This window comes from Colius striatus, chromosome 2 (assembly GCF_028858725.1).
Source record: "Colius striatus isolate bColStr4 chromosome 2, bColStr4.1.hap1, whole genome shotgun sequence".
In the NCBI taxonomy this organism is placed as follows: domain Eukaryota; kingdom Metazoa; phylum Chordata; class Aves; order Coliiformes; family Coliidae; genus Colius; species Colius striatus.
In genome coordinates, this window is record NC_084760.1 from 35,733,265 (window position 1) to 35,761,099 (window position 27,835).

The 27,835-nt window shown below is 39.5% G+C and overlaps 2 protein-coding genes across 4 annotated transcripts in view; one reads left to right on the forward strand and one right to left on the reverse strand.

Annotated features, from left to right (window-relative positions):
• SMC6 (structural maintenance of chromosomes 6) overlaps positions 1-1,922 on the reverse strand; it is a 32,517-nt gene extending 30,595 nt beyond the window's left edge. Inside the window, exons 1-2 of one of the 2 annotated variants that reach the window (XM_061989568.1) lie at positions 1,828-1,916; positions 1,433-1,583 (exon numbers count right to left, since the gene is read on the reverse strand). The gene's annotated coding sequence lies outside the window, so the exon portion shown is untranslated. Of the gene's footprint in view, positions 1-1,432; positions 1,584-1,827 lie in introns of both variants that reach the window. The other variant, XM_061989569.1, reaches the window with a different exon arrangement.
• A 108-nt stretch (positions 1,923-2,030) lies between these two features.
• GEN1 (GEN1 Holliday junction 5' flap endonuclease) lies at positions 2,031-27,828 on the forward strand. Of its 2 annotated transcripts, none has more exons than XM_061990937.1 (14): positions 2,031-2,079; positions 5,234-5,431; positions 7,149-7,335; positions 9,756-9,932; positions 13,745-13,855; positions 17,981-18,054; positions 18,210-18,301; positions 19,105-19,255; positions 19,376-19,412; positions 19,511-19,591; positions 20,870-21,000; positions 22,814-22,875; positions 23,413-23,556; positions 24,765-27,828. In XM_061990937.1, exons 2-14 carry the CDS (start codon positions 5,271-5,273, stop codon positions 26,213-26,215), a joined length of 2,859 nt encoding a protein of 952 aa, XP_061846921.1. In that variant the 5' UTR covers positions 2,031-2,079; positions 5,234-5,270; the 3' UTR covers positions 26,216-27,828. The 2 variants fall into 2 exon arrangements, with proteins under 2 accessions (XP_061846921.1, XP_061846920.1); XM_061990936.1 differs by lacking the exon at positions 2,031-2,079 and adding an exon at positions 2,141-2,409.
• Positions 27,829-27,835: the final 7 nt, after the last annotated feature.

Sequence of the window (27,835 nt, forward strand, 5' to 3'; positions counted from 1 at the left end):
AGTTTTCTGACCTCAGAAACTTACTGAAATGGAGTATGTTCTCCCACTCAGAAAACATTTTTTACTAGAATTTAATCTAAAGCTCCTTTTAGGAAAGATGGCAACCGACTTAAATGCATCTCACCCGTTTGAGCAAAATCCAGAGGCATTAAATGGAATTAATATTTACTTCTATAGAAAGATCACTGCACAACACATGGCATAAAAGTAGGCTGTTTGTTAAATATAACTATTTTTATTTAAATGGGATGGGGTGCTGGAAAGGATGAACCAGCATTAATGACATTGCATGTGCAAAGCTGATACTGTGTCATGGTTTGACATCAAATTGACTGTGTGGAGATTAAAACACTGGAGGCTTGTGGACCAGAGACTTCTAGTGATGGATATGTTTAACCACAATGAGTGACCACTTTCTTGTCCCACTGAACAGATAGGACAATCCAGAAGAGAAGGCCTCCAGGTCAGATTAACGTTTCCTAACATGATCCCCTGTGCTCTGCAGGGTAGATGACAGGTCAGTGAGAACGCTGAGTGGTTCAGCACAGTGGGTCCAAATGTGCAGCACAGCCTCAGTGCGCCTTGGGCCCTCTCTTAAAAGCCCATGGGCCCATCCAGAGCTCCTCTGTGGGTCTTGCTCCACATTACCTCTTCAAATGTTTTAAAATTAGTTACTTGGAGAATCTACAGAGAACTCAATGAAATGACTGCTAAATTACAAGTTTAGTCATAAGAACCAGTGCTGCAGTGGAGAGGAACAGTCCTCTCTCTGCCTCTTCTGTTTCTGTGTCAAGTTCAAGCAGCTCTTCATACAGCAGAACAAACTGATTGTACTGAAAGTTAGTTAAGAATTTTTTTTTCCCACTAAATAAGTTCCCGAACCATATCACCATGGAGATTTGTACGTTTGGGTGACACGATTTGCGACGATTTGTGACGTTTGGGAGAAAGAAGTGCTTCTTGGAGCAACTTCTTGTATCAGCTTAATGTTTTGATCAAACTGCCTGATTTCAACTGACGGAAAGTCAGATAGTTCATACTACCAAGTGTCACTGACAATGGTATTTATTGTACAAACACTCATTAAAACTTCTTACATCATTACATACAGTATTTCATTTTTGAGATATTTGCAAGTTTTACAAAACACAGCATCCAGTAATTCCTTCATTAATTTTCTTTGACATAGCATTTAATGATAGTGTGCCTCTCCTTCCATTAAGTGCAACAAATAAAATTCAAAGCAGTGAAGAAATTCACTAAACTTCCCATCTGATATTATTTTTGTATGGCAGGTATTTCAGATTAAATACTGGATTAAGTCCATGAAGTACTCAGAGGGAATCTGCCATTTCCATTTTATGGTATGTAGTTTAACACCTTACGCACAGAAATCAAGGAGCAAACACACTTCGTGAATCAGCTCACATACCTTTTGCTATGCTACTTTCAGTTTCCTACATAAACAGATCTTCATGCTTACATTACTCAGACCAGGAAAGAAGCGCTTGCATGTTCTTGGAATTCATCCATCACACAAACATGAAGCATTCACTCAAGCTGCTGTTCACTAAAATCTCTCTCTAAAAAGAAGGGAGAAGCACAAAATTTAAGTGTTGTAATTATTACTGCCGGGCGCGGGCAGGACCAGCGCGGCGGGATAGAGTGCTCCCGGCCCAGTACTGCCCCGACAAGGCGCGCTGGGTCGGGGGAAGATGCCGTCGCTACCCTACAACCCACTTCCCCGCTCTTCCTCCCAGCCACCCCCCGCTTCCAGTAAGTGGCAGTGCGCCCGACCCGGGTGGCACTGGCGCTACAGCCCCGCACCTGCGTCCTCCTTCTCCCTCAGCGCCGAGGCGCGTGCGGACGTTACAACCGTCTCCCCTCAGAGCCGCGGCAGGAGGGCGGCGGCGGCGGCAGACCGGCAACGGAAGGGCTGCCGCGCTCACGGCGCCTGCGCTCTGCCGCCCCCGGCCCCGAGGGGGCCGTTTCCGCGCGCCCGCCATTTTCAGGAGGGTGGGGCTACCGCTGGGGCGGAGCGGGTGCTGGTCGCGGCGACCGTTAGGGCTGCGTGAGCTGGTGAGCAGCCTTTGGGGGTTTCTTGTCTCGCTCTCCTTTTTTTTGTGGGATCTCAGGAGTCAACCACTAGGTCTGACCGATTCTCCCAGAGTCTCTCGGGGTTCAGCCTAGGGTGTGAGTTTCTAGCCTCCAAAGGCTAGATCGTCTTCACTGAGGGGGTGTTGGGGGCCTCTGGCTGCTACGGCCTCGGACGCGCCGGCGTTTGCTCTCGTTCTGGGAGAACGGCCCCTTTGCCGTAAATTGAGGGTCGGGGTGTTAAGCCTGCAGTTCTCTTAGAGGCCTCCAAAAGACTGTTCACCTCGCAGGGGGTTATGGAAGTGTCTGTTTATGGTACGTTGTTACCTCTAGCTTGTATCAAGGCGGGAATGGTAGATCGTGTATTCAGTGTGCTTGTGTATGTCGTTACTTCGCTTTCAGGCAACTTCTGGAGTTTGTTTAGGGAGAAAAAAAGCTGTAGCAGTTTGAGAAGTCTGTTACAGCTGAAGTATTCCACTGCTGTGCCTCAGGTGCTCAAGTTTATTGGCTAAGCCAGGTGCTGGCGTCTCACTGTAACACACACAGAGGGAGTGGGAGAGTTGTTAAAAAAACCCCCACATGTTGGGGGCTTGTTTTTTTTTCTTTTTCTTTTTTTATTTTCTTTTTTTTTCTTAAGTTCTCTTGAGTTAGACATAAAGCATACGCTTGGCCGTCTTTGCAGATTACCTTGGCAGTGGGTGAAGGCATATCTGTATGAATTAAACTTCAGCATAAAATGTATTCTGTAGTTACTTTCAAGTAACTGCCTTTTCCAACTGAGTAAAAAAACCCCAAACTTTGTAGAATATAGTCTGAAAACCATGAAAGCCATGTAGCTATAGTGCATACTGGCACAATGAGAAACTGAGATGGTTTCGGGTTTTTTTAGTTTATATTTCCTGTCATTGATTTTATAGCATGATATCTTCAGTGATTTCTGGGTATATGAAATAAAATAAGCAATATCCCTTTACTGTTTCTCAGAGAAGACTGGAAGCTTGTGATGAACACAGCTTCTAAACAAAATCTGAGAGATGACTCCTTTTAGAAGTAGTAGATATGTTTGCACACGGGATCCAGATCTAAATATTTTACAGAATATATTCAAAAAAGCAGAGACTTGTAGGTCTTCGTAATTCAAAATTATATAAATATTGGATGGGAATAATGAAAATTTCTCAAATAACAATATTAACTTGTAATGTAAAAAATGGAGGGGTTTTTGGTAGTTTTCATTTTTTTATACTTACTTTTTATGTATTAATCAGCCTTTTGGAATGTTTTCTGTTGTGTATTTGTCTTTCCTGTCAATGAAATACCATGTGACATTCTGTAACAATGTTTAGAAACTATCACCGTTTAAATATATATATATTAATGCAGACTGTCAAGAACCAAATTATAACTTCAAAACAGACATCTCTCTCTTTTCTGCTAGGTGTTCTCTTGTTAAACTTCAGTGAAGCTGAATATCACACCTGTCTCTTAAGAAGGTTTTGATGCCTTTTGTTAGCCTCCCCTATGTGTCAAAGAAGTTGATCAAGAAATTTGGCCACGTATTTGCATGCTTAATAAGTTATTTTATGTGCTTGAGGTATAACAACAAAAGTGATATGTATATGCAGACAACTGAAGTCAGATTGAGTGATTGTAGTAGTTAGAAATGGATTAGAGAAGCATGATTTGTGTTGAAGATGTAAATATCTTTAAATGTAAATTTTATTTAAAACCAACAAGGGATTTATTAGCTGCTTTGCCTTTTAAAAGTTATAGAGGATAAAATAATGAAACCTACAAAGATAGACTTATTGTAACAAGACTGTCATGGTGTTCAGTGCTAAAGGCTGCTGAATTCAACGTGACCGCGTTCACTTAAGGCCACGAGGTGGCATAGGTCTTCATATGTCTTCGGCAGATCTCAGAGCATGAGCAGCTAGCTCATCGAGTCGTGATTTATTCAGAGCAGCGGTTTATTTTATCTGGGCAGACAGTAGTTTCAAACTCGGAAAGAGAAAAATACAAAACATTCTACATTTTATTTGATTTTTATCTTACTGTATTGAGAGAGAAGAGGGAAAACTAGAAATAAGCATAAGGCAAACTTTATAGAATAAGACAGTGCAGATATTGTGAAGGTGGAGAAGCAAAGAGGCCTTGGATAGAACTGGAAAGATACGATAACAGAATGAAAAAGAAAATTAAGAAAATTAAATCCTATAATGGAGTAGCATGAAGAATAGAGCTATGTAACTGAAGTTAAATAAAAGACAAATATATCACCTAACAGGATATCATTTCAACTAGCATTTGGTATAGATAATACTAGTCATGCAGTATTTAAAACATAAATGTTAAGATAAATGTGTTATTAATATATCATACATAATGTTAAATATTACTAGAAATATTAGAAATATACACACTGGTGTGTTTCTCCAATCACACTGTTAAAATTGTCAAAATGTTTCTTGGAGGTCATCAGGGCCAGTTCCTTGCTCCTAGAGGGACTTCCATCAGTATTGGATTAAGCCAATAAGATGGTATGCTGTCTGGATGTTGAAAATCTGCAAGAATGGCAAATTCACAGTGCAGCCTCTGGGCAACCAATGCTGCAGTACCCTCTTTTTTTTTTTTCCTGAAGTCCAACTTGATTTTCTCAGGCCAGAATCTGTGACTCTTGACCTGTGTTATTTCATCTTGAAATACCAAGGAAACTTCAAATTCTGCTGTTATTTTAAATATTCCTCAAGTAACTCTAAGCTACTCAAACAGAATGTTATTGATGTGAATCCTGCCACTTCAGAAAGTAATTCCCTCAAGAAGTGTATTTTTTCCTAGTTTTTCAATAAAGTTGGGATTGTGCATATAGAAGGGATAAATGAAACTTGGAAACTAATAATTTTTTTTTCTTCTCACCCCAAGTGCTTTCATTTATGTTCAGACTATTACCAATGAAAATGTACATCAATAAACCATCTGTGGGCTGGAGTCACTACACACTTAGAAGGCTTGCAAGTGTTCTTGGCTCATTAAAGTGAAACGGATAGTGACTAAATAGTAATTTTTGAATCTCGTGTTCATAATATGTAATACTTTGTATTATATTCTGAGAGTATTTTATTTTCCTTGATCTTCACAGATAAAACATTCACTCTGACAACAAAGAAGTTAGAACAATGGGAGTGACTAACCTGTGGCAAATCCTTGAGCCTGTGAGACAACCGGTCAACTTGAGCACTCTCAAAGGAAAAACACTTGCTGTTGATTTAAGTCTGTGGGTTTGTGAAGCGCAGACCGTTAAAAAAATGATTGGAGTAGTTACTAAGCCACATCTGAGGTATGATATCCATATAAATTATAGGTAGCCAAAAGTCTTGGAGCTGTATAGTTTAGGTATAATACTTTAAATTAAGACTACCTCCAAAGTTGATGTGACTCTTGTTTTGATTCCATTGTTACTGCTTCTGCCACATATGTAAAGGATGTGAAGTTTTATTCATACTAACTGAATCCACTTTGGTGTGAAGAGAAGTTTTTGGGCCTAGCCTATCTTGTCTTGATGCCTTGACTGTAGATAAGAATCAGCTGTGTGAGCAGAACTGTGTTTGTCTTACCATGTTAGAGTCCTGTGTGATACACAGGTTACCAAGGAACACAAATCAAGTGTGCTAATTCCTATGTATTTCTGAGTCTGTATGATGGACAGTAGCATGGGAGTCTCAACTGTTTATCACAGCAATTTGAGTGGTAGTCAATTTGAAGCATACTGACAGTCATGTGTGTTCTAGCCTGATCTGGCTTATCAATCAAAATTCTAGGTAGACCTCATTGAATTAAATATGTTTTAATCATTCTTTAGGCTTATGACCAACCTTGAAGAACATATGTATTTTTAAGTAATCACGTACTGATATGGTGATTGATTAAGCCGCTATAACTTCACTCTTTTCTGCAAGTTACAATGATGAAAATAAAATATACATTTTCATAAATGACACTAATGGTTAGCTCAAGAATACTGAGGTAGTAGTTGCTATTAGATGTCCTATGGCTTCTGATGAATACAGTTCATGTGAAATATCAACATCTTCAGAGAGTAATTTCTTAAAATGTTATGTGTTGGACCCCCAAATACATAATTAATTATAAAATTTGAAAATTGTTACTTCCCTCTGATAGGATGTCCTGCATGCAGTGGAATGGAAGCATCAGTCGAGATCTCTTATGCAAGAGACTTTCCAAAGCAAGACTAAGGGGTGAACAGATTTCTACCAAAAAAAAAAAAAAAAAAGTTTTTTCAGGCAATTAAATTGTTTTGCTGTTTTAGAGAAACTCATTGTAAGTGATTGATTTTTATGTCATTGATGAAAATAGAACTAGCCTCAAAAGATCACCTTATCCTTTTTTACCAAAAAGTACCATACAAAATTAACTATAAAGCAATGGTCTTTCCATGTCAGAAGAAGAAAAGAGAGAAAAGTGTTTGGTCTGCTCCTTTGGAAAGAGTGAATCTGGAATTACTGGAAAAAGCGTATACTGTCTGATACTATTGTTCTCAATTTTACTGTTGTAGACCAAATAGTTATTGTTACTCTCTTGCAAAATCCCACTCGTCAGTGATGCTGATTTGCACATGAAATAAATTGGCATGGTAATGATGTCTATGAGTCTGTCTAATACTACAGCATTCAGTCGATTCAGAATCTTTATGTACTTGTATTGACAGATTTGAGATTGAAAATTGCTATAGAAGAGTAAATATGGATATGTGTTTAAATTTGCTTCTGTCTTTGAACCTAAAAAAGATCTTTCTTGTCCTTATGTGGTATTTTTGTGGGAATTGTGTAAACATGTTACAAGCATATAGCAAAATAAATTCAACTAAAGACAGAGCTATAGACAAAAGGTTTATTAGCCTGGGGGCAAGGGAATCATAAAAGTTAGAAAGAAAGCTAAGGTTGTTTCTGAGATAGGCTGAGGGATATAAGGAAAACATCTGAAGAAATCAGACTTCACTAATTCTGCAGCTTACACAATGCCTTGCTTTATTGCAGAAACCTATTTTTTCGGTTTGCTTTCTTTACATCAATGGGAATTAAACTAGTGTTTGTCATGGAAGGAGAGGCCCCCAAGTTGAAAGCAGACACCATGAGTAAAAGGAACGAGATGCGCTACGGACCTTCAAAGAAGAATGGAGCTGCACGGACAGGTAGATCTTCATTTAAATCCATGTTAAAAGAGGTGAGTATTTGAGGGCTATGTTTCAGTATTTTAAATGTGATGGGAAGTCTTAACCAAATTAAGTACAAGAACTTGAAAGAATTAATGAGTTTTCTCCATGACAAATTTCAGCAGTGTTGTGAGGGGACATACACCTTTGAAATTGGACCTTATAGCATTTGGTAACTGTTGCTCTAGGAGAGGAACAATGTCAAAATAATTTTCTTCTTTGATGTGTTCCTGTGCATGTTATGCAGTAGTGAGCCACAGACTCATAGTTTATTACTGAAATTCAACTTCCTTGATCTTCCATAGTGTTAGTATCGCTACTCTTTTATTTTCCTTGATTGGGGCCTATGTGAAAAGAGGAGTGTGTTTTTTGAAGCACAGTACACAGAACTGAGGTCAGCGATGGGAAGGATAGGGTTGAGTGTTTATGAGTAAGAATCAGGGGGAAGGACAACAAGGGGAATGTCATGGTAGGAGTCTGTTACAGGCTACTCAGCCAGGATGAGGAGAAAGATGATACGTTCTTTAGGCAACTGAGAGAACTCAGGGGATCACTGGCCCTCATTCTCATGGGAGACTTCAACTTACTGTACATCTGCATGAATACAACACAGCAGAAAGGAGACAGTCCAGGAGGTTTCTGGAGTGTGTGGGAGATAACTTCCTCCTGCGGCTGGTGAGAGACCCAGTGAGGGAAAGCACTTTGCTGGTCCTGACATTTGCAAACAAAGAAGATCTGGTGAGGGACATGATGATTGGAGGTTGCCTAGGGCATAGCGATCATGAAATGATCCAGTTCTCAATCCTCAGAGAAGCAACGAGGGGGATCAGAAAACCTGCCACTTTAGATTTCCGCAGGGCAGACTTTGAATTGTTTAAGAAGTTGTTAGGTAGTGTCCCTCAATGAGCAGATCCTGAAAGGCAAAGCAGTCCAGGAAGGCTGGAAATTCTTCAAGAAGGAAATCTTAGAGGTGCAGGATCAAGCTGTCCATAAGTGCTAGATGATGAACTGGCAGGGCAGAAGGCTGTCCTGACTGAACAGGGAGCCTCTGCTAGAGCTCAGGAGGAAAAAAAGGATTTGATCTCAGGACAAAGGGTCAGGGAGTCCTGGAGAAGTACAAGGATGTTATGAGATTACGTAGGGAGAAAATTACAAGGACCAAGGCTCAACTTAAAGTGAAGCTAGCCACTACTGTAAAAGACAATAAGAAAAGTTTCTACAAATATATTAGCAGCAAAAGGAGGGCTAGAGGCAATCTTCACCCTGCAATGGATTAAAGGGGAAACTTAGTGAACAAGGATGAGGAAAAGGTGGACTTACTTAATGCCTTCTTTGCCTCAGTCTTCAATAGTAAAACTGACTCTTCTCTGGGAACCCATCCAGCTGAGTCAGAAGACAGACAAGGGACAGAATGAGGCTCCCTTAGTCCAAAGGGAAATGGCGTGGTAGTTATGGTTGGTAATAAACTAAACAGGAGCCAGCAGTGTCCCCTCGTGGCTAAGGCGGCCATGGAATGCATCTGGAATGCACTAAGAGTGTGGCCAGCAGGTTGAGAGAGGTTCTTCTCCCTCTCAACCTCCCTCTCTGCCTTGATGACTCCTCATCTGGAGTCCTGTGTCCAGTTCTGGGCTCCCCAGCTCAAGAGGGATGGGGAACTTCTGGAGACAGTCCAGTGCAGGGCCACCAAGATGATCAGGGGACTGGAGCATCTTTCTTATGAGGAAAGGCTGCAGGAACTGGGGCTGTTAAGCCTGCATAAGAGGAGACATGGTTGAGACATCTCTGGTTGTTAAGAGCTTCTATTCTGTAATTTTCTTCTTTGTTCATTGTTGCAGATATTTAACCATTTTTGTCTATTCAAAATTTTATTAAATACAACTTAGAGATGCTCATGGCTTAAGATGATTGAATGTATCAATAACTATTCTTCTCAAGTCTTTTTTCTGAATTTTGTGAAAGATGTATATAAGTATATATCTTCATGTCTTAGACTGTGGTCTAGTCTTACTAGACTGACGGTACCATACTTTCATGCCTGATCTTAGGGAGTCTGATGTCTCTTGAGAGATGTCTGCTAATCCAGTATTTGAGCAAACAGTATTGCTTCACAAAGGTCATTAATCCTTTGTTGCTCCTCTTTTGAAAACATTCTAAATTATCTATTTAAAATGTAAAGATTTTTGTGAAGGAGTAACCACAACCTCATGTTGTGTTCAAGTCCTGTAACTAAGACTTTGCTCTTAGTTGGGTGTTTCTTTTGACTGTTACAGTAAACTGTGTTTCTTCTAAAGCAGTGCTTGTATTGATGCAGTGTTCTAGAGGCAGTGTAAGAGCAGAAGCCTTTGTATACACTCATGTTTGAAAAAGTGTATGCTAATAAAGAGATCTAATTCAACATTCAATCTCTTACCTTTTGACTTCCTTCTTTTAGTGTCTCGAACTACTGGAGTGTTTGGGTGTCCCTTGGGTTCAAGCAACTGGGGAAGCAGAAGCAATGTGTGCCTACCTAAATGCAAAAGGACATGTTGATGGCTGTATTACCAATGATGGAGATGCCTTCTTATATGGAGCTCAAACAGTTTACAGGAATTTTGCCATGAATGCTAAGGTAGCGTACCTCATCTCATTCTCACTCTCTCTTCATGCTGATGATGAAATGATTGAGTTCCTGATCCTCAGAGATGGAAGGGGTCAGCAGAACTGCTACCTTGGATCTCCAGAGGGCAGATTTTGACCTGTCTAGGAAGTCGATTGCCAGAGTCCCCTGGGAGACAATCCTGAAGGTCAAAGGAGTACAGTTAGACTGCACGTTCTTCAGGAAGGAAGTCTTAAAGGCACAGGATTGAGCTGTCCCCCTGCACAAGAGGACGAGGCAGTGGGGCAGAAAACTGTTTTGGCTGAACAGGGACTTTCTGCTGGAGCTCAGGAGGAATAGGAGAGTTTATGATCTTTGGAAGAAAGGTCAGGCAGCTCAAGAGGACTACAAGGGTGTCGTGAGGTCATGCAGGGAGAAAATAGAAGGGCGAAGGCACAGTTAGAACTTACGCTGGCCACTCCTGTAAAGGTAATAAGAAAAGTTTCTATAAATACATCAGCAATAAAAGGCAGGCTAAAGGGAATCTTCATCCTTTAATGGATGCAGGGGGAAGCTTAGTGACCAAGAATGAAGAAAAAGCAGAGGTACTTAATGCCTTCAATAGTAGAATCATTCGTCTCTGGGCACCTGGCCCCCTGAGCCAAAAGACAGGGACAGGGAACAGAAAGAAGTCCCCTTAGTCCAAGGGCAAATGGTATGTGACCTGCTGCTCCATCTTGATACACACAAGTTGATGGGGCTGGATGGGATCCACTGTAGGGTGCTGAGGGAGCTGGCAGAAGTTTTCGCAGAGCCACTCCGTCATCTAGCAGCAGTTCTGGCTCACCAGGGAGATACCAGCAGACTGGAGGATGACAAAGGAGATGCCCATCTACAAGAAGGACTGGGAGGAGGATCCTGATAATTACAGGTCTGTCACCCTAACCTAGGTGCCAGGGAAGGTTATGGAGTAGATCATCCTGAATGACATCATGAGGCACATACAGGACAATCAAGGGTTCAAGCCCAGCCAGTGTGGCTTCATGAAAGGCAGGTCCAGCTTGACTAACGTGATTTCCATCTACAACAAGGTGACTGACTTACCTGATAAAGGAGAGACTGTGGATGTGGTGTTTCTGGACTTGAGTAAAAGTCTTCAACATAGTTTACCACAGCATCCTCCGGAAGAAACTGGCTGCCCATGGTTTGGATGGACCTATTCTGCATTGGGTGGAAAACTGGCTGGACAGCCAAGCCCAGAGAATGGTGATGGATGGAGTTAAATTCAGTTGACAGCTGGACATCAGTGGTGTTCCCCAGGATTCAGTGTTGGGGTCTGTTCTGTTTAACATCTTACCAGTAATCTGGATGAGAGGATCAAGTGCACCTTCAGTAAGTTTGCAGATGGTATGAAGCTGAGAGGGAGCATACATCTGCTTGAGGACAGGAAGACTCTTCAGAGGGACCTGGACAGGCTGGATCAACGGGTGGAAGCCAATTGCCTGAGGTGCAACAAAGCCAACTGTTGGTTCCTGCAGTTGGGTTACAACAACCCCAGGCAATGTTACAGGCTTGGGGCGGAGTGTCTGGATAGCTGCCCAGAGGACAAGGACCTTCCCTGGCACCTACGTTAGGATGTTGGTCAACAGCTGGCTGAACATGAGCCAACAGTGTGCCCAGTTGGCCAAGAAGGCCAATAGCATCCTGGCTTGTATCAGAATTAGCAGGGCTAAGGAACTGATTGTCCCCCTGTACTCAGTGGGCCCCTCACTACAAGAAGGACACTGAGGTGTTGGAATGTGTCCAGAGATGGGCAACGAAGCTAGTGAAGGATCTAGAGAACAAGTCTGATGAGGAGCAGCTGAGGGAGCTGAGGATGTTTAACTCAGAGAAGAGGAGGCTGAGAGGATATGTCATCGCTCTTTACAACTACCTAAAAGGAGTTTGTGTTGAGATGGGAGTCAATCTCTTCTCTCCAGTAATGAATGATAGGACATGGCAAAATGGGCTCAAGTTGTGCCAAGGGAGGTTTAGATTATACATTAGGAAGAATTTTTTCACCAAGTGGGTTATTAAGCATTGGAATGGGCTGCCCAGGGAGGTGGAGTCACCATCGCTGGAGATAATCAAAAGATGCATAGATGAGATGCTGAGGGCCATGGTTCAGTGGTGGGCTTAGTAATGTGAGTTTAGTGGTTGGACTTGATGATCTTAAAGGTCTTTTCAAACCAAAATGATTCTGTGATTTTAGATTTTTTTTTTTACTAATGATGTAAATACAAAGAAGATACTTGAAACAACGCCTTATTTTTGAACTTACCTTCAGGATGTCACATTTATTTAAAATGATGTGTTTAAGACAGGAAGATTTTGTTTGGTTCACTAGTAATCCATGTGTTGGATGTAAAAGCAAAACTACTGAAGTATGCTTCTGGTATTATTGTCTGTGATATTAAGGGACCTATGATATTTAATTTAAAGCTAAGTAGGAAACTTTCTCCCTTTTACTTCTCTACACTGGAGAATTTGAATGAAGCAATTGCTTCCCATAAATTTACCATTAGGGCACATGGGAGTGATCAGCCTCCTGGGTCTAATAACAGTGTTTGTACACTTGCTGCTTACAGGCTTATTTTATTATGAATATACTTACAGTTAATAGTAGTCTCCAATTGAACGTGAATACCGAAGGGGTTGTACATATGTGTCATAATCAATTTTTGGACTCATTCAAAAAAGAAAGTCTATTTATGACCTTGAGCTGAGGTGTTCAGTTTTCAGGAATGCAGCTTTCTAGAACTGGGGAAGGAAAACCTCAAATTTCTGTAACATACACTTTCTGTATAAATCAGAGAAAGGAATGCATGTGCTGTCTGATGAATCTAACAAGAAAGTGGAGGAAAAATGATAGTGGGTTTGGAATTTTAAATAGTGTTCAGTGAAAGACTTGTTGAGAAAACACTTGTGTAAAATGAGGAAATCAATAAAACAGAAAAAGCACTATGAGCAAGTAACTTTAAAAAATAAAAATTGAAGTTGATGGAAGACATTTAGCTTAGATGGTACTGTATGTGGATTCTAGTTTTCTTTTCTTCAACTATCCTGTCTTTTATAACAAAAACATTAGGATGTCCTCACTCTTTCAGATACACTTTCTTACAGATCTAAGTCAACAACAACAAGAAAAAGACTGTCTGTCAGGGGCATCTGTTGCAGGAGATTGGATTCTTTTGGTTGTTGACGTCTATGGGTTAGGAATTTTTTGAGTTTTTTTTCCTGGGGAAGTGCAGCAGCAGCAGTGGCACAGTGTCCTGTGTTTTGGTACATATAATCTTTGATTTTCATGTTGTTGTGTTTGAATCCCCTTACCCTTTTGAGCTTCAGATATTCCTTTAGTTGATGCCCAGTATGCTACGTAACATTTTACCTTTTTTTTTTTCCTAATGGAGTTGCACATTAAAATGTTTAAATAGATTTTAGTAACTGCAGTTCCTGAGATGACTTACACAGCACAAGTACTGCATAATAGTTTTGCAACACTTTTCTGCAGGCATTAAAGACTTAAAACAGCCTTTGGCTTATTTCAGTTTCTTTCAACAGATGATGGCCATACTTGACATTCCAAAACTTTCGTTACTCGTGTGGTGACCATGCATTACACTATAAATTTAGTTGCTGCTTTTGGTTTTTGGGTTTTTTTTTACTATCAAACTCCTCTTATGGTATAGACGCATTTCCTACACGTGGGTGAACAGGGGTGGATAAGCAGTCACAACTGAATGTGACTCAGCGCAATTCCTTCCCTGATGTTACACAAATAATGTGCAATTAAATTTCTCTTGCAGGATCCACATCTTGACTGTTACACAATGTTCTCTATTAAGGAGAAACTTGGTTGTGACAGAGAATCTTTGATTGGGCTAGCTGTTCTACTAGGTTGTGATTATCTTCCAAAGGTAAGCGATATACTTTTTTTTTGGGCACTATTGTCTATAGTTTTATTTATATGAAGAAGACGTACTTACAAAATTGCATGCAACGTGTGATTGCAGAGATCTAAGTGAAGATGCTTAGTAAGTCACTATAAATTTTATTTGTGAAGGCTTAAAGATAATATGATTTAGGAACACTAATCTTTCAAACCCAGTTCTATATTATTCTTAATGGAAATGAATATGAAAGTTTAGATGTTGATTACATTGAGTAAATATGTGAGAACTTTGTTGTCTGTTAGGATGCTTCGTAACACTTCTTGTGTAAGCATGTACCTGGATGAATAGCTATTGAAGGCGAGAAGCTTTCTCTCTGCTTGAAGTCTTAGTAGTGATGGCTTTGAACTGTAGTTATTACTAGTCTATTAATGGTCGTGAAGGACAAATGAACTACTCGAGGACTGGAGGAAGGCCAGTGTCACTCCTGTTCAAAAAAGGCAGGAAGGAGGACCCACAGGGTGGTCAGCCTCACCTCCCACTCTCAAAAGGTGATGAAACAGCTCATCCAGGATATCATCTCTAAACACGAAGAAAAGATGGTTACCAGAGGGACTCAGCATGGGTTCACCAAGGAGAAATCCTGCTTGACCAAACTGATAGCCTTTTATGAGAGTATAAGTGGCTGGCTATATGAGGGGAGAGCAGTGGATGTCATCTGCCTTGACTTCAGTAAGGCCTTTGACACCATCTCCCATAACATCCTCATAGGAAAACTCAGACAGTGTGACTTGGGTGAGTAGACAGTGAGGTAGATTGAGAACTGGCCAAGTCAAGTTGGAGGCCTGTGGCCAGTGGGGTTCCACAGGGATCGGTTCTGGGGCCAATTTTCTTCAACATTTCTATCAACAACCTGTATGAGGGAACAGAATGTACCCTCAGCAAGTTGGCTGATGATACCACACTGGGAGAACTGATTCCCCAGGAGTCTGTGCTGCCATTCAGTGGGATCTCAACCAGCTTGAGAGTTGGGCAGAGGGGAACCTCATGAGGACAAGTGCAGAGTCCTGCACCTGGGGAGGAACAACCCCATGCACCAGTACAAGCTGGGGACTGACCTGCTGGAGAGCAGCTCTGCAGAGAGAGACCTGGGAGTACTGGTTGACAATAAATTAAACATGAGCCAGAAATGTTGATGCCCTTGTGGCCAGGAAGGCCAATGGCATCTTGGGATACATCAAGAAGAGTGCCAATGGGTGAAGGGAGGTTTTGCTCCCCCTCTGCTCTGCCCTGCTGAGGCCTCATCTGGAGTACTGTGTCCAGTTCTGAGCTCACCAGCTCAAGAGGGACAGGAAACTTCTGGAGAGAGTCCAGCGCAGGGCCACCAAGGTGATCAGGGAACTGGAGCATGTTTCTTAGGAGGAAAGGTTTGGGGGAACTGGAGAAGACTAAGAGGGAATTTCATTAATACAAGTATTTAAAAGGTGTATATCAAAAGGCTGAAGTGGCACTTTTTTCTATTGTCTCAAGCAGCGGGACAAGGGATAATGGACAAAATCTGGAAAATAAAAAGTTCTGCTTAAACGTAAGGAAAAACTACTGTGAGGGTGAGGGAGCACTGGCACAGGCCACCCAGGGAGGTTATGAAGTCTCCTCTGGAGGTTTTCAAAACTGTCTATGAGTTCCTTTGTGACCTGATCTAAGTGGACCTGCTTGAGGCAGAGGGTTGAACTAGACAATCTTTAGAGGTCCCTTCCAACCCCTACCATTCAGTGATTCTGTAATGCCAATTCTGGATTCAGTTTGGATATATCCCCTTTTAGTTCTACCATCTTTAAATATATTACTACTGAAGAAGTCACTTATTGGAAAGTTTGCTTCATGAATGGAGAGGAATCTCACTCATCACTGCTTGCCCTTTTTTCGCTTTCTGTAAGCTACTGGATTTTATTTTGAGGTTTTGAACAGAAGTTGCAATGACTGCTTGAAATGGAAGGGGGATGATACTTCATTTCCATATACAGTTCATTATACAGTGACTTTAGTCAACAGTTACTCCCCCCAAGGCTTGTAATGGATGTCTTAAATCATTGTGTTCTAATTTGATAAAAAGTGTCTATTGCTGCTGAAAGACCATTTTTTTTTTTTTTTTCCCTGGAAGACTTTCTTCTGTTACAGGAATCTAAATAGTTTTATGAGGAGGACGAATATTACTAAATATATAAAGAGAAAGTGAGTAAAAAAAAAATAGTGTCTAATCAGTGTTTATCATATTAGCTGCTCCTGGAATGCCAGGTTCTTGTGCAGTCCTGTGATTATGTAATGTCAGAGATATTTTTCTTTTAAAGTTTCTACAGCCCAGCAAAGTGGCTAAAGGTAGAAACTTCTAAGGAAAGCTGAATTACAGGAGGGCATTTAGTATGGGGACTGACAGAACAGATGAATGAGAATACCACTATATAAATGGCACTTTGTTGAATATTGAAATGATGCTTTCCTTGCAGAAACTGAATATCTGACTCAACTCTCTGGCTGCAGTCTAATGAGAACTTCTAATTGGTTTTAACTGTACCTGTATTTTATATATGGCTGTATATATTCACTTCAGCCATTACAGCTGAATAAAAATAAGTTATAGACTTATTTTGAAAAGTGCTGTAGGAAGTATACTCAGTACAGTCTTTGTATTCAAATGTGGTGATTCTTGACAAAATAGAATAAGATTGAGAGGAGAAATGAGGAAGTAGTATATGCATTTTGAATCACAGAATGGTTTGGATTGGAAGAAACTTTTGAAGGTTACATAGACCAGCCCTTGTGGAGTGAGCAGGGACATCTTCAACTGTATCAGGTTGATCAGAACCTCATATAACCTGACCTTGAAAATCTCCAGGGATGGAGCATCTACCACCTTTCTGGACCCTCATAGTAAAAAATTTCCTTCTTTTACCTCATCTAAATCTACCTTATTTTAGTTTAAAACCATTATCTGTTGTCCTCTCACTACAGGCCTTACTAATAAATTTGGCCCCACCTTTCTTGTAAGCCCCTTTTATGTACAGGAAGTGTGTAATAAGGTCTTCCTGAAGCCTTCTCTTTTCCCAGCTGAACAGCTCCGGCTCTCTCAGTCTGTCCTCAAAGGAGAGATGCTCCAACCCTCTGGTTGTTTTTGTCAACTCCTGTGGTTATTTTGAATCAACTGACTTTTACTCTTTGGTATGTCTAGGAGTTACTACAAAGTTCTGGATTTCAGTCAATGAACTACCTACCAGAAAAGGGCTTCAAAGGTCAGATTGGGTGGGACTCTGATCAACCAGCTGGTCTAGTGGCAGATGTCCCTGCCCATTACAGGGAGAGACTAGGTGCCCTTCGAAAGGTCCCTTCCAACCCAAACTATTCTACAAAAATATTTGCTGTTCCTATTTAACTGCTATCCGTAGTGGTAGTCACTTTTCTGGTAAAGGACCTGCAAACTACAGATGTAATAATGGAGTAAGTATTAAAATGAAGGAACCAATTATTGAAAGGGAAGGGAGGAATTCTTTCTTTGTGGTTTTATTGGGATTTTCAATTATTTTTCAGAAAATCATCTTGCACTTTGTCATCTTTCAGAATTGTTTTTGCTTAAGTGCTTGAGGTATTCAAATATTAACCGTTGTTTCTGTTGCCATAAAGCATCTCTTTTCTGTTAGTGAAAGCATTCTACTGGATTTCTTGTTTCCAAAGTGTAAGGTTTTTGAATCCATAAAGTCTTTCTTTGTCTTGTCTTTCCAAGACAATCTCTACTTTTCAAGTTTCAGCTGACAGTTAATTAGGCTATTTATATATATTTATATTGTTGTCCTGTTGTAGATAGCAAGAAGGAAAAACCTCTTTTCCTGTTGTTTACTACTACCTTCATTTTCTACCTTGTTTTATCTGAGCTGCTGTTGAACATAAGAACACTTTATGCAGCTTGTGTGTTAGTCTGGTAGTACAGCTGTAACCTTCTCTGACTTCAGAACTTGGGCAAAATAATTTTTCTTTGTTTATTGTCAGTATCTGGGATTGTTTTTGTCCTTTCTCTGCATAATGTTATGAAGGCAGCTTATATGAAAATCTGAATGTATTCTGTTTGTCATTAAATGATATTTCATGTTTGTGTCTCTATAGGGTGTTCCAGGAGTTGGGAAAGAACAAGCTTTAAAGTTAATTGAGACTTTGCAAGGTCAAAACTTATTGCAAAGGTAAAACAAAAATTTGTTTTATACTGAAATACTTTGATTTTATTCAAAGACCTGCTGGTATGTACAACAATGCCCAATAGGATGGGAGTATTTTTCAGTATTTTAAGTATGAAAGTGAAATGTATTTCTTAATCCTTTTAATATCATCTTTTCAGATTTGAACGATGGAAAGAACAATTTCAGAATAATAATAATGCACCTTTGGCTGTTAAAAAGATACCTCACTGTTCTGAGTGCCACCATCCAGGTCAGTGTAAAAAGCACCAATTTTTGGTTTTAGCCTAGTTGTTTGCTATTTGTTCTGGACATGTGAGGTGGTAGGTTTTTTGTTTCGTTGGAGTTTAGAATCTTTTGTGATGAGGTTTAAAAATTCCTTTCCTTGTCACTTAGCTTCTGGGCTTTAGTCACATTTTCATTATTATGGATATGTGTCTTTTAACTCTAGAAATTGAAGACTACCTTTCTTCAAATATGAAACTAGGTGGAATGTTACCACAATGTGTTGTTTGATTCCAGATATTTGCCTTTTTAATGTTACCAGTAAAGAAATAATGATATATTGACAAGCAAATATTTCTTCAGTTGCCTGAATTGCTGTTGTATCAAGAAGATTGAACACATTAGCATTGCTAGGTTTCGGTGCAGTGTTTTCTTAAACAAGTTAATCTTAAGGAACTTCATTTTGGTAGCGTCTCTGATCAGTGAAATTGTTCAAAACCATCACTTGAGAAGGAAAATCTTGTTTCATATGTGTTACTTCATACATTTGCTAGTTGTCACAGACTACTTCTGTAATTTTTTAGGTAATAAAGTTTCCAGCACGAAGATTGAAGTTTGGGGAAAATGTCATTTAAAAAAAACCTGAAGGCTTGTTTGTATTTGTCACTTTTGTCTGTAGGTAGTTAAATACAGCTAATACACTCAGATCTGCACACAGGTGCTATTCATGTCAGCTTCGTATGTGTGCTGAACTTTGTATTGTTAGCTTTGTATATTTGGAGATTCTGAAAACCTCTTGTCTTCTCACCCTTTGTGCATCTGCTTCTGTAGGATCTTACAAGGAACATGAGCACAGTGGATGTAAATTCTGTGGAAGTGCCAGATACTGCAAACCCAATGATTCCAAATGTTTCTGCCCTTGTGAATGGCATCAGTTAGAGCGAGTGAAACAAGCAAGTGCAGTGGAGGACAATATCAGAAAGTAAGGATATCTTGAAAATTAGACTGCTTATCCCTGCGTTCATTTGCAGGGTGAGCATTTAAATTCTGTGGTTTTTTTCCAGTTTGTATTGAGTTCCTAACACATTTGTTTTACCTGCAGAAAAGCTAACAGTTGTGAGGGCTTTCCATTCACTGAGGTAACAAACCAACCCATTTAAAGATAATTTTTTAAAATCAATTCATGCTTCATTTTTCTGCCCTCTCTTGAACTACCTCTTTTTTGTTTCCTCTCAAGGTTATCCAAGAGTTTCTTGTAAACAAGAATAAATTGATCAGCATAAAGGAATATGAAAGGCCGAATTTGTTGTCCTTTCAGGTATATAATAAAATACTGGATATTCAGCTCTGTAGATTTTTTTTTTGGTAGTAAAGCATCTGTGATAATTTCTATCTTTGATAATTTTACTGGAAATAAGAGTTGAAGAGTCATGCTGAAACTTCTTAATATACTCCATTTTTTTAAAACTTAAAAGTCAAAGACTGAAAAAAATCAGTTGTTGTAAATTAGAATGTAAAAAGGGGGAAGAACAAACTCAGAAAAAAGGTCAACTGCCATTGTTTGCTCTCCAGTATTACTAGATTTGTTTACTGAGTGCTGCATTATCTATATAGTGTATAAAGTACTGTATGGTTATATGACATAATATATACATCAGGAATGTTATCTTTTGATGTTTTCGTCCACATTTCATAAAGGTGTTAACAGGTACAGCTCTTGTTTTTACTTGTACTTTTTTCATCATCATACTGACATGGTGCATGTATGCTAACTTTGGATGTTTAGCAAGTCGGAATTGTGGACTTTTCAATTATATTTTTGTTTTAAAAGTTTTGGTATCAAGATAACCAGATTCTGTATGTTACAAGCAGAAATGGCTTTTATTCTGAGTGTCATGTGTTTTTCCCAAAAGCAGATGGCAGGCTTGTGTTGAACAGAATATTGCCAACTGTCACGTTCAGAGGTGCTTCAATTCAAAGTGTGCAAAGCTCAAAGCGATTTAACTTATTCCTCTTCCTTTAACCATCAAAGAAAAGATAAATGTCCTGTGAAGCTTCCTTTTTTTAGGGGGGAAAGTGCAGGGGGAAGGCAAGAGAGGGTGTTAATGGATGCACGTGTTACCATTTCTTCCGAAGAATGATTTTTATTTGTTCTTTGTTGGTGAAAGATCTTCTATAAGTTTCACTTTCCATGACTGATAATAGCATTGGAATTCTGTGTCTCTAGTAAAACAGCTGTTAACAAATGTAGCTTTAATGCAAATCTGTGTTCATCCTTTGCTTGCTTGGAGAATCTGTAGTTTTCACAGCTCCTTGCATAGCTAATCTCAACCTGCTAAGATGTTTAGCAGCTATTATCCCTACTGCTGCCACTACATGACTGTTCCCTTGGCTTCTTTTAACAACTCATTAAATCTGCACTGTTAAAAATGGCTGTTTCTTCCTTTGGCAGTGAGATATTGTTGGGCATTACACTAATGCATAGAAGTGTTCTAGATTTCTTAAGCTTTTAGTCATGTCATTACTACATAACTATCTAAGCATAGCTAACAGAATAAGAAAGTTTTAAAGTCTGGGTGTTTTTTTATACTAACAGATATTTGCTTCTGATAAGATGGAATGGACCAAACATTATGCTTGTAAGAAACTGTTATCACTATTGACCCGTTACGATATGATCCAGAGAAAATCTGGATACATTGATTCAAAACAACTCCAGGCAATACGGTAATGTGGCTTGATTTCTTGAACTTAATATGGTTACTTCTGCTACTGGGTGAAAATCATGTTTTTTTCCTTTCTTTAAGAAGACACAATGGTGTTCTACCATCTGTTTCAAGCTTTGTGCTTTTTTTGAATAGAGGTAAAAATTTAGTTCAATACATCAGTTTTTACACTACCACCGTACAAAATGGTACATACAGCAGTTTTGTTTCCTCCCAACTGACAATGCCTCTTTTTTCTTATGCTTACTTTCTCTTCTCTTTCTTTGGATCTGCACATGAGATTTAGCATTGCTGGTTTGGTCCTCTGCTCAAGTTCTTAGCCGAAGCTTAATTGACTTTTGTGATTCAGAGTAAGAGCCTAAGCTTAGAAATGAGCATCTGTGGATTCAGTTATCAGACCTACCAAGTCTTACTACATGTCTGATTAAACCATTGGCTTATGGTTCTGTCCTACCCTTTCTTTACAAAACAATATTTTCATTCAGGACTGCTACATTTAGGAATATAAAAATTGCTAAGTATCCTTTTAATAAAAATAGATATATGGGGGTGGCGGGAACCCACAAATTCGTGAAACTAAACAAAAACAGACAAAAACTAACAAACAAAAAAAGCCCCAGTATTCACAATCTCAAGGGTTCAAAGGGCTGAGCAGAATTTTTTTCAACCATACAGGTTTCTGTTGTTCAAGAATCAGAGCCAGAATCAGTACCTTTTTATTCTATCAGCCCTCAATGTTTTGGAGGGTTTTTGAAAAATATCTAATCTTTTCCTTAAACTTTTAGAATCTCCAGTGTCTCTTGGCAAATCAATGTGAAAAGAATTGTAAACTTTAGTATCTCATGGTTTCATTTCGCAAATGAGATCCAAATTACTATTCCCTTCCCAACTTTTTTATTGCTAGAAGTTTAGTAACTTTTCTGTGTTCCTTGATGCTGTTAAACATTTTATAGACCTTAATTTGAGGGGACAGAAAGACAATCAGTACCAATGTGATAGTATGTCTTCTGGGTTGATGTGTCATAGTTTGGTAAATTACTACTTGCAGCTGTTCTGTTCAGTCTTACCCTTCAAAAGAGTGGAGAGACTGTTTGAGGGCTGCCTTCTCAAGGCACTGGCTAGATAAGTTACGAGCATTTACCTTGATGAATGTATTAATTGACATCCTCTGTTTATAAAGCTTTCTAGTGTTTTAAGAGTTTAAAAGACAGGTCATTTGTGCTCTGAAAATTTCTTTTGTTAAAAATGTTAAAAATGCTGCAATGATTTGATGGGAGCCTCCTTACACGTAGGAACCTATTAAACGGTGGTGTAGATAATGTTTTTAGAAAACATGTCATAAAGACTGACTGTCTCTGCTCAGTTCATGTTTTATCTTCCTTCCTGCTGTCATGCAAAAGATATAAATCACCCTGTCTGGTTATTCAGAAGATTGTCTATGGCAACAGCCTTCTCTGTGGCATCAGTGGAAAATATCAAACTGATGTTTGTAGGAGTGAGCATTGTGGCTGTCTTGCAAAAGTATAAAGCTCCTACAAGTTGTATCATTAAAAAATTAAAAAGTTTCAGTACTCAAATCTAGATGCAAAATTTTAGGGTGCAACTTATATAGAGAAGTATCATATTTTTTTAAAACATCTATTGATTTCACTATTACAAGAATGTTTTCCTTGGAATTGTTGGGCTTGATCTTACAGGTCTTTTCCAACTTCAGTTCTTCTACTACAAATTATTGAAATGTTTTGGATAACTTTTATTTTTCATCTCCAGTTTAAACACAATAATTTAATGATTTTCTCTTTTTTTTCTCACAGGGTAGTCAAGACACGTATTAAAAATGGAATTCCTTGTTTTGAAATTGAGTGGCAAAAACCAGGTTGGTCCAGTTTTTGTGTGCATTGTGGAACAAGATCTTCACAGAAGAGAAAAAAGGCTACTTTAAATAGAAGAGTTTGACAACTTTGAAATGAAATGTGTGTGAGACTGGAAATTGTTCTATGAAAACAACGAAAAATGTGCATCCAATTTCACAGACCCAGAAAGTAAAAGCAATGCTTTAGGAAAAAAAAAAATCTACCTAGAAAGCCAAGGGACTTGGTCCTGAGGTACTTTTACTGGTACCTATTAGTAAGGCCTGGGCTGTATTTGATATCTTATTTCACAATATGCCTGGAACTGTGACTTTTTCCTAGCTAGAAATTTTTCTGTGTTGACAGAGTTCTACTTTTAGTGTGCCCCTGTATGTCAGGAGACTGGCAGAAAGAAAAGGCTTTACTAAAAGTGAAGTAGCTAAATCTTGCATATTGTATTATCAGCTTTTTTACATACCTTCTGTATACTCATCTCTTTCTGTTTTTCTTATTCCTACTTTGTGTATATATACATGTCTAATGTACATTCATTAATTTTTTAGAACATTATGTTGATGCAGAAGATGAACCTGTGGAGTTGTTTGTAATTACAGTAGAAGAGGAGTCTTTGTTTCGGGCTGCTTATCCTGATATTGTTGCACTTTATCAAGTGGAAAAATTAGAAGTTCTGAAGAAGAAACAGAGAAGTAAGTCCAAAAGTTTATTTCTCATTAACTGAGGGGTCTGTAGTGTTCTAGGCCCATCAAGGGACAAAAGACTGCAATTAAACTCAAGTACTAAAGACTTGAGAATTCCTAAAGGGCAGGGAGGGCTTAATTGCCAATTGTGGTCCTGTACAAAAATAATTTAATCCACCACCAGCCAAAACAACCATAAAACCCCAAAACATAACCAACACAAAGCAACACAGAGTGGTACAATGATGGAGAGCACAACCAGCCCTTTAAGACCACCTTCTCCCCACCCCTCCCCTCTTCCCAGGCTCAGAGCCCTGATCCCAGTGTATTTATCTCCTCAGGAGATAAACCGCTCAGGAGGGCAGGGAGTGAGGATTTTAGTCAGTCTATTCCTGATGGCTTCTGCCGTTTGTCTCTCCCCAGGATAGATGGGCTCCTTGCCGGTCCTCCCTGCTCCTCCACAGGGTCCCTCACACACATGGCCGCCCTGCACGGGCCGCTCAATGTGTTCATCCTAAAGGCTGCAGCTCCTCTCCACCTCTTGTGTGAGTCTGCTCTGTGGCCCACAGTTTCTCCAGCACGGCCTGTGCCATGGCCAACTCCTCACACAGTCTCCTGCCTGCCTGGGCACGCTCACCTGGAGCTGCTGGTGGCTCTCAGTCCTGCCATTGCCCTGCGTGGGTTGCAGGGGTACAGCTGCGTTCTCGCCACGGATTGCAGAGGGGTCTCTGGTCTGGTGCTCCTCCTTCCTTCCTCCTTCTGACTGTGGGGTCCACATGGTCGCCTCCATCTTGTGCCACTCCTACACCTCCTCCCAAGCACTTCAAATTCCTGTCCTTAAATAGCAGAAGCTTAAACGGCAGAAGCACCAGATTGGCCCAGCCAGGCTGGTGATGTGGGTCTGAACCCAAGAGCTGGGGCAAAGTCTGAGAACTCTTTACTAGGTCTGCACTGCAACCCCCTCCCCCTGTTACCAAGCAAAAGCAGCTTCTTGCTAAACCATGACGGGGTCTCGCCAGAATATAGGAAGCAAAAGCAGCAACGATTTCTCCTGTTGTTGAGTAATATCTTTCTTTGTCAAGATCATGGCATGATATCTTGCATATATTATCTGATATATTATGCATCTATCCTGCATAGTATCTTTTGTCTTACCATTTTATACTTTAGCACTGAGACATCTGAACTATGATTAATATGCCCTTATTTTTTTTCAGACGGTAAAAACAGACCAAAAAAAGAGGAGGTATCAGATGTTCATGATGAAGTTAGCTATCTCCTGTCTCAAATGAATTTAAAGTCTAGATCTGGAATTCTTCCTCTGCAAGACTGTACATCAGAGATAAAAACTGCTCCAGATGATCAGGTACATCAGAAGAGTGTTGAACCTAAAGATCTAGTGTCAGCTGCAGCTTCCCGTGTGACAACGGTTCAAATGCCAGTATCGGCAGCTACTCTTCCTCTGATTGCATCACCTTACTCACAGACTGTGTTGGCTGACTCATCTGTATTGCCAGCACAATTGACTAAAAATTTGGGGATGTCATCTTCTTCCTCTGTAACAGCTGGTCTACAGCTGAGCACTGCTGATTGGGAAGGAACCTTTTTCAGTGCTTCAGCAGCCCGTGGGGGTGATACCCATGATCCAGCAGCTGAGTTAACTAGGTGCATGAAACAGTCACATTCACCAGGTCATGAAACAGTAAGAATCTCAGAGTATTCTGATGCTATGCAGTCTGATGAACACTATTCTGATAGTGCAGATGATTTGGTTTCAGATGATGCTGTGGAACAACTTCAGAAGTGGTGTTTAAGTGAGCGAATAGTAAAGAAGAATTCCGTTCCATCAAAGCCTGTGTTGTCTGAAGATATAATGCAACTGAAGTCTTTGAAGTGTTTTGAAAAAACAAAAGAAACATTGTATCCTGATAAAGATTATATCTCATCCTCATGCCATTTAAATAAACTTGTACAGGAAAGTAAAAATGTGCTATCAGAAAACTACACAAGGGAATCCAGCATACACATGTGTCGAGATCAGTACAAAAAACCTGACAGCCTGGCCGAAATGATGCAAAAAGACAGTAATACAAGTGGGTCAACATCTCAAACCCTCAGTGGGCAAACAACAGAGATGCCGCATTCTGGGTGTGAAATGCTTCCAGCGTCTCAAAAGCCAGCAGATGTAACAGGTTGTCAAGTTAAAAAAGCTTGTACTCAAACTGGTTGGAAAACCTCTTTTAAAAAGAGTGTGTGTCAGAACCTGTGTTCTTCTAGTGAAGACAGTGATGATGGGAACATGAATAAAAATTTGATGTATGAGGAGCATAAAAGGCAACTGAACCCTAGTCAGTTTAAAAAATCTTCTACAAAGAAAAAAAGGAGTAACATTGCTAGCAAAAGAACAAACAGTGACTCAGCCCTTACAATGAAAGGGGAGAAGAGAGAGACCAATTTTAAAAAAGCTGCTAGTAATTTCTCACTGCAGATTTCTCCAAAACTGTCCTCTGTAGTGGAAGTTAATTGTTCCCAAAGTCCAGAGCAACTGCTTGAGAGCTCAGGTTCTGCACCCACACAGCAAGGCAAAAGTGCTGTTCAAACTTACTCATGGGCAGACAGTCCCCTTCCCCTGTCTGAAAGATTAAAAGGAAGGCTCAAAATCAGTTAGGTTCTCTGTCAAAAAGATAGTAACAATTAACTCTGAACCTTCAGCTCTGGTTACAGAGTTCTTTCTCAAAATTTCTTCAGTGCACTCCATTTTTAAGTGAACATAGTTTTGATGAGTAAGAGCTATGGAACGCTGTGTACTGTAGCTGAGGTTTGAAACTAAAAAGTGAAGGTACCATGTACTGATTGTAGGCAAGTGCCAGTTATTCAGAACTTGATTATGTATTGAACTTGATATATATATCAATACGTATGTCAAGATATAGTATACAATGGAGCAGGGGGTGTTATTTGCAGAATAAGGATTTCTTTCCCAACCAGTTGTGAGAATTTTGTGTACAGCTATTAGTCCTCCTGCTTCTGAAAACAGACTTATTAAAATAGTATCTGCACTGCTGTTGAATATTCTTAATAAGACAAAGTGATAAAGCTCTTTCCAGATGAAATTTTCCATTCTGCTCCACTAACTTAATTTTGCTCGTTTCAAAATGGATTTTCAAATCTCAGGATGCCAGTTGTGTTGATTATCTCTGAAGGACCAGATAGAGACACACAGCAGATGTACCTCGCAGGGTAGCTAAATTTGTATCTGCCATGCACTATAATAAACTGTTCTTTGAGTGTGTGCATCTTCCAAAGAATGGAATCAGCCATGTAAGGATATTCCGGTTTTGTTGCTGTTACATCTAATATTTAAGGAGATTTGATGGCTGTTTTAATCAAACATTTCTAGTTTGGGGCATCTTTTTTCTTAAGATATAAAATGCTGTCTAACACTACTACTTAGAATTAAGGTTTAAGTTACAGAAAATCAAAAATCAGGTGATGAAATTGCAGATTCTTTGAAGAATCTTATACAGATGTTTTTAAAGGGAGAACTTGAATGAAATTTCATTCGGGAAGGTGTTCTTCCTTCTTCAATATAAAGCATTCTCTGTTCATACAGACAAAAAAGTCTTTGTTAACAGCTTACTTCAACTTACCTGTGTTTAAGTGGTTATTACTTCTTCTATGGATCAACCAGAAGGAAGGCCACATTTACCAACATGGAATGTTAAAAGTATAAATTTAGAATATCATGCCTTAATTAAAAAGTCAACTTTTTCATCAGGAAGGCCAAGGCTGTAGAAGTCAGGAAGCTAAATTCCAAATGGTGTGTGAGGAAGAAACAGGTAACCTATAGCTAATGGTAATTAGCAAAAATGACAGTTTATTTTCCTCTGTGGGTAGATGGAGAAAGTTTATATATAGTGGCTTTTCCATATGAGAAATTATGGAAATGAGCACAAGGTCCAAAATACTGGAAACTTATTTTCAGTTTTGAAGGTGATGTCTCTTCTGAGTACTGTTAACTGCCCAGCTGATGTAAGAGGGTAGCTGGAAGCATAGAATTACTGAGATTGTAAGAGCAGCAGTTAGTCACAAGGGAACCCTAAATGGAGACATTGCTTATGCAGTGGTCAGTAGTGGAGAGGTCAGACTCTTCTCTTTTTTTTTTTTTTTTTTGTATGTTTATTTTGGAAAAACTTTGGTGTTGGTTATGTATGATTCTTTTCCTTGCTGATGAGTTTAACTACTGAAAGTGAGAAGCAAGAGTTTGAATTTTCATTAATAAAAGTGC

Coding starts and splice junctions, on each gene's coding strand:
- GEN1 (XM_061990937.1), top strand. CDS start 5,271: ATGGGAGTGACTAACCTGTGGCAAATCCTTGAGCCTGTGAGACAACCG. Junction 18,302..19,104: donor TTCTGAGTGCCACCATCCAG/GTCAGTGTAAAA, acceptor CTGCTTCTGTAG/GATCTTACAAGGAACATGAG. Junction 19,413..19,510: donor AGGGCTTTCCATTCACTGAG/GTAACAAACCAA, acceptor TTTCCTCTCAAG/GTTATCCAAGAGTTTCTTGT.